Source organism: Dipodomys spectabilis, unplaced genomic scaffold (genome assembly GCF_019054845.1).
Source record: "Dipodomys spectabilis isolate Male_0828 unplaced genomic scaffold, ASM1905484v1 ptg001572l, whole genome shotgun sequence".
In the NCBI taxonomy this organism is placed as follows: domain Eukaryota; kingdom Metazoa; phylum Chordata; class Mammalia; order Rodentia; family Heteromyidae; genus Dipodomys; species Dipodomys spectabilis.
Genome location: NW_024872249.1, coordinates 1 through 12968, shown reverse-complemented (window position 1 = coordinate 12968; position 12968 = coordinate 1). Strand labels below are relative to the sequence as shown.

Genomic DNA, 12968 nt, shown 5'->3' with positions numbered 1-12968 from the left:
TATAAAAAAAACCCCAAAACAACTGTTAATAAGAGCAAAATTACAAACCAGGCCTGGTGGCACTCAGTGTAGTTCTTTCTAGTACTGAGGAGGCTTAGAGGAAAGATCACTTGTCTCCAGACCTGTCTGGAGAGAGACTCCATCTCAAAAACAACCACCTCAACAGTGGTACTCACTAGACAATATGGAGAGAGACTCCATCTCAAAAACAACCACCTCAAAAGTGGTACTCACTAGACAGTATGTTGAAAGTGAGCTATACAACTTGTAGATGGAAACAGGTGAGAAAAACTGGGAGGGAAGGGGTGACACTGTCCTCCTGTAAAATGTACTCATTACCTGACTTATACAATTGTAACCCCTCTGTACATCACCTCTATAATTACAAAAAAAACCCAAACAAACCCCAAACTCCAAAACAAAAAACTCAAATGCTGTATCATTAGAAAAGTACTTTATTTTTGTTAGTTGAAGTAGAGCCAATTTTCCCATGTACCTGCAGATTTAGTACACACTTACGATTTTTTGATACAACTAACAATGTATTATTGACATAGAAATATATACAGAAATACTCAAGATAAAAGGACTGACTTTTGATTTAGGACTGAATAAAAACATGAATTTCTTCCCAAGTACTGTTCATATACTCCTTCATAGTTTTTACAAAGTCAATTCCAGGAGCAACAATGTTCTGTGCTTCCACAAATCTTTCAACTGTGGTAGCTATTAATCCTCTTCTTTCTCAATGTAAGTCTTTGCATTAATCCGTGCCATCTGCCTGGCCAAGTACCTGTCTCTAGCTGACATTAGCGTTTCTTCATTATTCCGCTTGGCAAACTTGCTCACAGCCTTTAGTGTTTCTTCTTCCTTATCCTTTTCTTGCCTTTCCTCTGTTAATCTGTGTTTAGTTCCCAGTGACATCTCCGAACTAGAGATGGGTTTCTCTTGGTTTCTTTCTTCATCCTTTTCCCTATCTTTCATTTTGTTTGATTTTTGCTGGTCAAGAAATTCATCTTTTGCCCTAACAGTTGGGCTACTTTCCTTTCTATCTCGATTTCTTTCTGAAGATTCATTTACTTCTCGTTTTTCCCTATCTCTGTATTTGTCAATTTGTTCATATCTTTCTTTCTTTCCTTTTATGCCATCTTCCTTTTTTTTAGCTTTCTCTTCCTTCTCTCCCTTCTCACTGTGTCTCTCATGATCATTTCGTTGTCTATCTCTTTCTTGTTCTCTTGAGCATTTCTCCCTTTGCCATTCTCTGTCACTTTTCTCTCTATGGTCTCTTCTCCTCAGTTTATCTTCATGCTCCTGCCTCTTCCAGTGGGAATCTCTATGGTTGGTATCTCGGTGCCTATAAGAATCCTTTTCTTTTCGGTGGTCTTGGTCACTGCAATGGTTCTCCTGGTCTCTGCATTGTCTGACTGGGTGCTGATCTCCACTTTTCTCATGCCCTCTTGATTTGGAACTTGTGGTGTGGTGTTTGGCACCATGCCCTCTTTCTTCACTAGATGAGTGTGAATGGGTTTGATTCCTATGATGCTTGGAGTAATTCTTGGAGGTCTCTGTGACCTTTTCCTTTCTGTAGTTCACTTTATTTTCCTCCATTTCATCCTCCTCACTGCTTTTACTATCAAAATCACTGTCAGCATCTGGGTTTTCCTCATCCTTCACACCAGTTTGGAGAATGCAGTTTTGTTGTGGTATTCTGTTCTCTGAATTTACTTCATCAGAGTAACCCCTGGCTTTCTCTTCTTTTATTTCAGACCTTGAAAAGAATTATGTATTGTAGAAATTATTATTGTTATTATAGAAATAAATTATGCAATTTTCAATAATTTATTCAATTAACTTACTCATATATTATCTGATCACTCAAATTTAAGAAAAGTGCTTATTTCTATTCACTTTGTAAATCACTATTCTCAAAAAATTCAGAATATTTTTAATATTTGTACAGGTGGAAAACATAAAACAGCTTCTATTAGACTGCTAGTCTTAAGGAAGGGTCCGTATAACATGTTCATTGTCACTGGGCACCAGTGGTGCACACTTGTTATCCTAACTACTAAGGAGGCTGAGATCTGAGGATCGCAGTTCTAAGCCAGACCAGGCAGGAAAGTCCGTGAAACTCTTATCTCCAAAACACCAAAAAACTGAAAGTCCCCCTGTGGCTCAAGTGGTAGCCTTGAGATGAAGAGCTGAGGGACAGGGCCCAGGCCCAGAGTTTAAGCCCTATGACCGACCAAAAAAAAAAAATCTTCATTGTCATATAGTTCAACATATGTGACCAGATAGTCTATAAATGGAAAGCAGTTTATTTTCACAAATGAAACCCAGCCTCCATAAAATATCAGATCAAATATCAGAGGCTAATCAGAGTATATAATCACAGTAGCCACATATCTGGCTAATGATTGCCATATGGGAGACCCAGATATAGATATAACCATTTCTATTGAACATTGCTGCTCTGGAAAACAAAGAATTGGAGGCTAGAAAGGTGGCTCAGTGGTAGAGTGCTTGCCTAGCATGCATGAGGCCCTGGGTTCGATTCCTCAGCACCACATAAGCAGAAAAGGCCAGAAGTGGTGCCGTGGCTCAAGTAGTAGAGTGCTAGCTAGAGAGCCGAAGTGTTCAGGCCCAGAGTTCAGGCCCCACAATGGACAAAACAAACAAACAAAAAAACCCCCAAAGAATTGAGTTGCAATTCTTTTATACAATGGCTTAAAGATAACTAATAAGAGTAAGAATGGGAAGATTTTAAAATAAAATTATGGGATATTATAGTATTTGTAAGGTGATAATATTTAAGTTATACTTGAAGGTAATAGGGAAAATTTAGGAGCTAGGAATGTAGCTGAGTGACAGAGAACTCAATTAGCATATTCAAGTCCTGACTATGAACTACATACATCTCAACAGAAGAAGCTGGGCATGATGGTACATGCCTGTCATCTCAGCTATGGTGGGAAGCATACATAGATCTTAGGCCAGCCTGGATAAAAATCAAGACCCTATCTAAAAAATAATCAGGAGCTGGGCACTGGTGGCACATGCCTGTAATCCTAGCTACTCAGGAGACTGATATCTAAAGATTACAGTTTAAAGCCAGCCTGGTAGGAAAGTTCGTGAGACTCTTATCTCCAATAAACCACTAGAAAACCGGAAGTGGTGCTGTGGCTTAAGTGGTAGAGTGCTCGCCTTGAGCTGAAGAGTTCAGGGACAGTGCCCAAGTTCAGAGTTCAAGCCCCACAACCCCCCCCCCCCCCCAAAAAAAAATCAGAACATTGTTGGGCACTCGTGGCTCATGCCTATAATGGTTTGCTACTCAGGAGACTGATCTGAGGATCATGGTTCAAAATCAGCCTTGGCAGACAAAGCTGAAAGACGTACCTCTAGTAAAAAGCTGAAGTGGAAGTGCAGCTCAAGTGATGGAGCACCAGCCTTGAGTGAAAAAGCCAAGTAACAACAATTTGGTTTGCTTCTCCTCTCAGGTCATTTATTTGTTTTGTTTTGGCAGTACTGGGGTTTGCACTCAAGACCTTGAGCTTGATAGGCTGGTGCTCTACCACTTGAGCCATGCTTCCAGACTAGAAAACTTTTCTGCTCTAGGTTAGCTTAAAATGTTAATCCTCCAGATCTCAGCTTCCTGAGTAGCTAGGATTATAGATGTAAGCCATCAGCACTCAGCTTCTTTCAAGTCATTTATAACACTTATAAACTAGGTATTCACAAATTTTTATACAAGTCTAAACTTAATCATATGAAGTGTTTAGAACTAAACTAATTCTTTTGAACTCCAGAATAAAAATAATGAGCAAAATTTTCAGATTTTTAAATTTAGCAAGTACAAATTTGAGCTGGGTCCTGGTGGATCACACATGTAACTATCTTCCATCTCAGGAGTCTGAGATCTGAGGATTGGGATTCAAAGCTGGCCTGGGCAGAAAAGCCAGTGAGACATTCTCTAATTTACCACACAAAAAAGCCAAAAGTGAGGGTGGTTCAAGTGGTGGGTACCAGCCTTGAGCAAAAGCTAAGGAACAGAGACCACGCCCTAAGTTCAAGCCTTAATACTGTACACATAAGCATGCACACATGCACAAAATACAAATTTGTAGACATTTATTCAATCAGGTTACACTAGCTAACAATACCACATATAGTGCCGTACCCTTTAACTTTCAGAGGGCTAACATGACCCCATAAATTCACAATCAAAGATAGAGTACATTTCTTCTCCATCTTCTGTTTCTCACCTGGCTTCACGAAAGCTGCATTTAGGTACTTCCTCTTCACCAACTGCTTGATTTAACAGATGCCTGTAAAATCCACTGAGATCTTTCTGCTTCGTTACATCCAGACATGCTAGAGAGGGGGAAAGCCAAGTGAGAGAGATATAGTATTCAACAAGGCAGAATATAGTTTTTGGCTACAAGCCAAATCGGGCCTGCTACCTGCTTATTTGTTTCTTTTTCTTTTTCTTTTTTTTAGGTCAGTCGTGGGGCTTGAACTCTGGGCCTGGGCGCTGTCCTTGTGCTCTTTCAGCTCAAGGCGAGTGCTCTACTGCTTGAGCCACAGCGCCACTTCCAGTTTTCTAGTGGTTTATTGGAGATAAGAGTCTCACGGAGTTTCCTGCCCGGGCTGGCTTTGAACAGTGATCCTCAGATCTCAGTCTCCTGAGTAGCTAGGATTATAGGCGTGAGCCACCAGCGCTCGGTTTACCTGTTTATTTGTTTCTGTACTGTTCATCAACTTTTGTTCAAACAAGACAGTTGATTAGCTGCATCAGAGATCAGAATACAAAAAGCCAAAAATATTATATCTGGTTAATATTTGCTACCCGATACTTTAGATGAACATAGTAGATGCTTAGACAGAATCTTTCTCTTTCCTTTATGTGGTATAGTAGTTTGAACTCAGGACTCCACACTTGTTTGGCAGACCTCAAGCTAGATAGAATCAGATTTTTTTTTTTGTCGGTAAAGGGGCTTGAACTCTGGGCCTGGGCGCTGTCCCTCAGCTCTTCAGCTCAAGGCTAGCGCTCTACAACTTGAGTCACAATGCCACTTCCAGTTTGCTGGTGGTTTATTGAAGATAAGAGACTTTCCTGCCCAGGCTGGCTTTGACCCGTGATCCTCAGATCTCAGCCTCCTGAGTAGCTAGGATTAAAGTATAAGCCACTGGCACTCGGCTTGTTTTTTTCTTTCATTTGAAATTAAACAGTTGAAGAGCACTTGCCAACTAATTATTTATAAGCACCTATTCCACTTGGATCTAAAAGAAATGGCCATGAGTAGAAAGACCTAAGATATTCTTTTAATCCCCGCATACTATGCTCTTTTTCAATAATTCTCCCTGAATGGTATAACTCTAGATTTTCTCAACTTATAAAACAAAGGTTTAAAAAGTTACATTTATATGGTTTCTAACAAATTTAACTGTTATACTTTGTAATAAATGGTTTTATGATGGGCACAAGTGGCTCAAACCTTTAATCCTAGCTACTCAGGAGGCTGAGATCTGAGGATCACAGTTCAAAGCCAGCCAATTAACTACTCAAAAAAAATCTGGAAGTTGAGCTGTGGCTCAAGTGGTAGAGTGTTAGTCTTGAGCAAAAGAAGAAAAAGAAGTTCAGGGACAGCCCCAAGTTCAAGCCCCAGGACCAGCAAACACACAAGAAAAATAATTTTACATTTGGAATCATGATCTAAGAAAGTGACTTATAGTAATGAGAATAAGTTAAAAAAAATCAACTACAGCTGGGCTAGGTGGCTCACGCCTGTAATCCTACCTCCTCAGGAAACTGAGATCTGAGGATCCAGGTTCAAAGCCAGCCAGAGCAGGAAAGTCTGTGAGACTCTTATCTCCAATAAACCAGCAGAAAACTGGAAGTGGTGCTGTGGCTCAAGTGGTAGAGCACTAGCCTTGAGCCGATGAGTGCAGGGACAGTGCCCAGGCCCAAAGTTTAAGCCCCACGACCAACAAACGAAAAGAAAAAAAGAGCCAGGCTCATGCCTGTAATCCTAGCTACTCAGGAGGCTGAGATCTGAGGATCACTGTTCAAAGTCAGCCTGGACAGGAAAGTCCATGAGACTCTTATCTCCAATAAACCACTAGAAAACCGGAAGTGGCACTGTGGCTCAAGCGGTAGAGCTCTTGCCTTGAGCTGAAGAGTGCAGGGACAGTACCCAAGCCCAGAGTTCAAGCCCTACAACTGACCAAAAAAAAAGAAAAGAAAAAAAAAATCAACTATAAGTAACAGCTACTGAAGAACTCAACTGCATTTTTAGTTAATCTATCAATAACCTCTTTATATTAGTATATAATATTTTGCTTTCATATATATATATTATGATGACATTATAATCCAAAAGTTCACTGATAAAGCAGGTATCCATAGGGCATATTCTGCTAACTTCCTCTGCTTTTCCCTGTTTTATTTTTACCTTCAAGTGCAGCAGCCCTCTTTTCTCTTTCTTCTTCTTCAGCTCTCTCTTGCAGTTTTTTTTTATATGCAGATGTCACAAATGACTCTTTATCATCAAATTCTCCTTTTTCCATTTCTCGTTCTCTCTGTATTTTCTTTTCCATTCTTTTTTCCTGTTCCTTTTTTCTGATCTCAACTGCTTTTAGTAAGTTGTGAATATACTTGGGCTAAGAAAAAAATAATTTAGAAAACCATAAGAAAGGCTGGGAAGGTGGCTCAGTGGTAGACTGCTTGCCTTGCATGCATGAGGCCCTGGGTTTGATTCCTCAGCACCACATTAGCAGAAAAACCCAGAAGTGGCGCTATGGCTCCAGTGGTAGAGCACTAGCCTTGAGCTGAAGAGGTGAGGGACAGTGCCCAGGCCCAGAGTTCAGGCCCCATGACTGGCCAAAAAAAAAGAAAGAAAACTAAGAAAATAACTATTATTATAATTTTTATCATGGATTAAAATCAAAATAGCTAGTTCAATTAGGATTATCCTCTTCAAAACTTAATATGTATTTGCAGCAAGATTAATATTGAAATTGTCAGGTATAGTGGCCTACAACTGCTATCTTAGCACTTGGCAGTGACAGGAGGATCAAGAATTCAGTGCCAGCCTGGGCTACACAGTAAGATCCTGTCTCAAAAAAAAAGGGATGGGATGTATTTTTTTTTTTTTTGTCGGTCATGGGGCCTGAACTCTGGGCCTGGGCACTGTCCCTCAGCTCTTTAGCTCAAGGCTGGCACTCTACCACTTGAGCCACAGGGCCACTTCTGGCTTTTTCTTATGTGGTGCTAAGGAATCGAATCCAGGGTCTCATGCATCCAAGGCAAGTACTCTACCACTGAGCCACTTTCCTAGCCCTATGGGACGTTATCTTAATGGTACAGCATTTGCCTATCATGCATAAAGCCTTGGGTTTAATCTACAGCAACACACATAAAAACTCAGGAAATAGACAAAATAAATTGTTTTCAATAAAAATTTAAGGATATCAGCAATAGGAACTTATAGCATTCTTTTACTTTTTTTTTTGCCAGTCGTGGGGCTTGAACTCTGGGCCTTGGTGTTGTCCCTCTGCTCTTCAGCTCAAGGCTAGCAGCTCTACCACTTGGGCCCAAGCACCACTTCCTGTTTTCTGGAGATAAGAGTCTCACGAACTTTCCTACACGGGCTGGCTTTGAACCATGATCCTTAGATCTCAGCCTCCTGAGTAGCTAGGATTATAGGCATGAGCCACCTGCACCCTGCAACTTTTAAAAAAAAAAAATCATAAGCTGAATATTTTCCTGTTCTACTCGGTACTATTAATTCAACAAACGAATGAGAAAAGTTCCTCTTAGCTTTTTACATTTCATAGATTTTTTAAAAACAAATTTTAAGTATGACTATGATAGGCACAGGCAGATGTATAAGTTAGCAGCTAGAAAGAAAAAGAAAGGCCAAGCACTTATGGCTCATGCCTGTAATCCTAGCTACTCAGGAGGCTGAGATCTGAGGACTACAGTTCAAAGGCATCCTGGGCAGGAAAGTACATGAGACTTCCAGAAAACTGGAAGTAGAGCAGTGGCTCAAAAGTGGTAAAAAGAGCTCAGATACAGTGCCCAAGTCCCAAATTCAAGCCTTACAACTGACAAGGAGAGAGAGGGAGGGAGAAGGGAAAAGGATGAGGGGGAGAAGAAGGAGAGGGTGATGGGGAGAAAGGATAATAAACATCAGGGCAGAAGCAGTACGAACTTGGCAGATACATAGAATTTCCAAGGAATTTTTAAAAATTATTCTTAAAGATTTTAAAGTAACAAAAATTATGAAATTGCTGGATAATTTACCAATTCCAGTTAGGATAACATATTGCAAGGTTTCCTGGGGTCTAGAAATCAAATCTATAATCTTGAACTAGGAACTTTTCATACTTTAGCTAAAGATCATTCTATCTCAAAATAAAATAAAGACACAAAATGCAAGTAGAGATTAAAAAAAAACTTCACATATCCGGTACCAACCTTTCGATCTTTTCCCAAAAGCAATTTGGGATTATTTTCCTCCTTTTTTTTCTGCATTTCATCATATATACTATCATATTCATATACCGTGGAATCCTCTTCAAGAGCCTTCTGTATTTCTAGTTTAGTCTTCAAAACAACAAAAAAAGGGTGTTAAAAATAAGCCATCAGCAAAAATCTATTTTTTAAAGAGAAACATTCATAAATTGGAAATATATATAAGAAAAAATCCAATTTTAGAAAAAATATTCATGTAAATTTTGCAACCAAGGTAAGTTTGAATTCTGGCAACATGCTTACCACTCAACTTTGGGTAAGTTCCTTTAATCTTTTTGTATCTTATTTTTCTAAATTAAAAGAGGACAATATTTTTTATCTACCTTCCAAGTTATGGTAATTCAAGGAACTTAAGATACCTAAAATAAGCAGGGAGTAAGTATTCAATCAATATTAATTATGAACACTGTATCTTCATTTGTATATAATTATCCATATCAAAAGGTATGACTCAGAAACACTTAGCCCCATTTTGAAATGCCTGTATTTAATATATTAATCTTTATGTCACCTTTAATAACTTGGATTTCCAAAAAAAAATTTAGTTTTTAACAACAGGAAATAGTTATATGCTGGTGGCTAATGCCTGTACCTTGCTACTAAGAGATTAACTAAGATTGTTGGGATCAAAGTTCAAGGCCAGCTGGAGCAGAAAAATTCGACAGACCTCCTTTTCAAGAATGAAGAGCTGAGGCTGGGAAGGTGGCTCAGTGGTAGAGTGCTTACCTTGCATGCTCGAGGCCCTGGGTTTGATTCCTCAGCACCACATAAGCAAAAAGAAAAAAGCCGGAAGTGGCGCTGTGGCTCAAGTGGTAGAGCGCTAGCCTTGAGCTGAAGAGCTGAGGGACAGCACCCAGGCCCAGAGTTCAGGCCCCACGACCGGACACACACACAAAAAAAAAAGAATGAAGAGCTGAGACTAGGAATGTGGCTTAGCAGTAGAATGCTTGCCTAGCATGCACAAAGCCCTGGGTTTGATTCCTCAGCACCACATAAACAGAAAAAGCTGGAAGTTATACTGTGGCTCAAGTGGTAGAGTGCTAAGCCTTGAACAAAAAGAAGCATTAGGGACAGTGCTCAGGCCCTGAGTTCAAGCCCTAAGACTGGCAAAAAAAAAAAAAGGGCTGGACACAGTGTTTACTCTGGTTACCAAGAAGCTTTTAACAGATGGGCTTGCCCTAGCAGGAAGTGTTCAAAAGTAATGAGCAAAATAAAGGCTACAGACATGCTCAGTGGTTTAAAAAAAAAAAAAAGTACATGCTTTGTAAATGTGAGGCCCTGAGTTCAAACCCTAGTACCACTAAAAATAAAAAAATTAAAATGTTCCAAATATTAAAAATGGTTCCCAACATACTATTAACATGGGGACTTTTGCCTGATGAAGTGGCTTATGACTGTAATCCTAGTTACTTAGGAGACTGAGATCTGAGGACTGCAGTTCAAAGCCTGCCATAGCAGGAAAGTCCAAGAGTCTCTACCTCCAATTAATCACAGAAAAAGCAGGAAGTGGCACTGTGGTTCAAGTGATAGAGTACTATCCTTGAGCAAAAGAAGCTCAAAGATACCACGAGTTCAAGTCCCAGGACAGGTAAAAATAAAATGAAATAAAACAAAATGGGGACACTTTTTAGTGTTTTGTTTTATTGTTGTTGTTTTGTGGTGTTAGTCATGTAAAATCTTCTGCTTTTATCATGACCTTTTTGTTTTGATTTTTTTTCCTTTTCAGAGCATCAATATCTCAGAGTATCAGGGCCAGCTCAGCCCCAACGTCTGTGCGTGTGTGTGTATGTGTGTGTGTGTGAGCGCGCGCTCGAACTGCGCACGTGCTACGCAGGGCCCAGGTAATGTCCTTGAGTTTTTGTGCTCAAGGCTAGTGCTCTATCATTTAAACACAGCTCCATTTCTGGCTTTTTGGTGGTTAACTGGAGGTGAAAGTCTCATAGACTTTCTTGCCTGGATTTTCCCCTGGACTGAGGAGCTGCCTTCAAACTGTGATCCTCAGATCTCAGGCTCCTGAGTAGCTACAGTAAGTGTGAGCCACAGGTGTGTAGCTTTAGCTTTAACATATTAAATAAGGCCATTTCTGAGGATTTTATCCTCCAGTAATGTCTTTTGTTTGAAACATTTTATACTGTAATGTCTAATTTTTTATCTCTTTGATGTTATCACTTTTTTATTTCTTCACAAATCTTAAGTCTCTTCTTCCAGTGTATAACTTTCTTTTTTTTTTTTTTTTTTTTTGTTGGTCGTGGGGGCTTGAACTCTGGGCCTCGGCGTTGTCCCTCAGCTCTTCAACTCAAGGCAAGCGCTCTACCACTTGAGCTACAGTGCCATTTCCAGTGTATAACTTTCTGAGATCAAGTCTACATATTTTAGCTTGTTTTTTCCTTTAAAATTTATAGAAGAAATTTATAATCTACACAAAGCAAGAGAAAATGTTTAGGAATGAAGATAAGGTTCAAGAAGTACAGTGTCTGGATAGCATGTGTGAAGAGCTGAGTTCAAACTCCAGTACCAACAAAACCTTTCCAGAAAATATAATTCATTATATATGTCCTCTGTTTTAAGTCTCAGCACCTAGATACAAAAACTTATACCTGGGCTGGGAAGGTGCCTCAGTGGTAGAGTGTTTGCCTCACATGCATGAGGCCCTGGGTTCGATTCCTCAGCACCACATAAGCAGAAAAAGCTGGAGTGGTGCTGTGGCTCAAGTGGTAGAAAGCTAGCCTTGAGGTGAAGAGCTGAGGGACAGCACCAAGGCCCAGAGTTCAGGCCCCACGACCGACAGAAAACAAACAAACAAACAAAAAACAAAAAAACCCCACTTATACCTAAAAATATGAGCCCAAGTACTTACTTAACTAAATGCACTTATCTCACTTGTCCCTCTTACCTGTTTCATGGCCTGCTTCTTAGCAGCTTCCCTCTGAAGGCTTTCACTCACGGAGGTCTACAGAACAGGAAAATGTCACTGCTTAAACAATATACAAATTGCTTTTCAGTTTTCTAGTTGGCAAGTGATCCCTTACTTACAGTTAAAAGTACAGAGAGAATATTATTAACAATAAGTTGAGAGATATTACTAACAATAAGATGTTACCTAAAGTGTTTCCATCACAATAGACAAGAGAAAATAAAATGGTAGTACAACAAAAAAATTGAGGAAACATGGGATTTTAGTCCATGTCACTCTACCTCTATGAATGTCAATTGCTTTGTGTATTCATTGAATGTGAGCATGCATTACACTGGGGAAAACTGCACATTATCTCAGCACTTTTCAATATTAAGTGTTCTGAATCTCAGCAACAAAAAGACATTTTGGTTTATGCAGAGTTTATGCAAAAAGCAGTGAGAATTATCTGTAGCTGGGGGGAGGAAGAAGTTGGGGAGGGAAAGGATGTTAAGGGAAAAACAAAGGAGGGGGTAACAACACTCGATACATTACCTTACTCATGTAACTGCACACCTTTGTACAGTATCTTTACAATAAAAATATATAGTAAAAAAAGAATTATCTGTAGCTATGATCATTCATAAAGCTATGCACTAAAAAAGCCTTCTAAACCAGACAGGCATTATTCTAGGTCCTCAGTATAGTAGAAAGCATCAACAGTCAATGTCCTTGAGAGAGAAATGATATGGAAGACAATTGCCAGGTGTTGGTAACTTATGCCTGTAATCCTAGCTAATCAGGAGGCTGAGATTTGAGGACTGCAGTTCAAAGCCAGCCTGGGCAGGAAAGTCCCTGTGAGACTCTTATCTCCAATAAACTACTCAGAAAAAGCCAGAAATGGTGCTGTAGCTGAAGTGGTAGAGTACTAGTCTTAAGAACAAAGAGGCTCAGGGACAGCATGCAGGCCCTGAGTTCAAGCCCCAGGACTGACAAAAACACAGATATCGGAAGAAACAATATCATAGCTGGTAAGCATAAGAAAAGGGATAAAAGGTTCTAGGATCCTGAGCAGAGAAAACTACTAAACGTATGAGAAATCAACTCTTCCAAACTGTAACACATTCAGAAGGCAAAAGAATTGGGATTTGAAGAGCAATGACTTTATAATCAGCTAGGGCTATAAAGACAGTTCACATACAGCATGAACAGTATAGAATAGCTAACACAGAAAGCAGTTATGGAGGTTCCAAATAATTAAACTTACAACTACAATATAAGCTAGTGTACAGCAGATACAATAGTACAGCTAGTATATAAATTAGATAAAAGAAATCAGTATGTTACAATACTATCAGAATATTGTCAAATACATTATACTTATTTCACCCAAATCTCCATAGTGATATGACACTTTCATTAGAATACCAATTTTAAACATGAAAACTAATAGTAATAACTACTTCTGATATATTTTTATATGCCTGCCTTTTTAATTAGTGAAAATGAAATATATCTTGGTTCTCTTGCCATAATTCA

General features: G+C 39.4%; 1 protein-coding gene across 1 annotated transcript; it reads right to left on the bottom strand.

The window, feature by feature from the left end:
• Positions 1-437: 437 nt before the first annotated feature.
• On the bottom strand, positions 438-11506 carry LOC122103070 (nuclear speckle splicing regulatory protein 1-like). Its single transcript, XM_042673585.1, has 5 exons — positions 11430-11506; positions 8480-8608; positions 6453-6660; positions 4263-4371; positions 438-1768 (listed from the first exon to the last, which is right to left on the bottom strand). The coding sequence occupies exons 1-5, from the start codon at positions 11436-11438 to the stop codon at positions 730-732; spliced, it is 1494 nt and encodes a 497-aa protein (XP_042529519.1). The 5' UTR covers positions 11439-11506; the 3' UTR covers positions 438-729.
• Positions 11507-12968: the final 1462 nt, after the last annotated feature.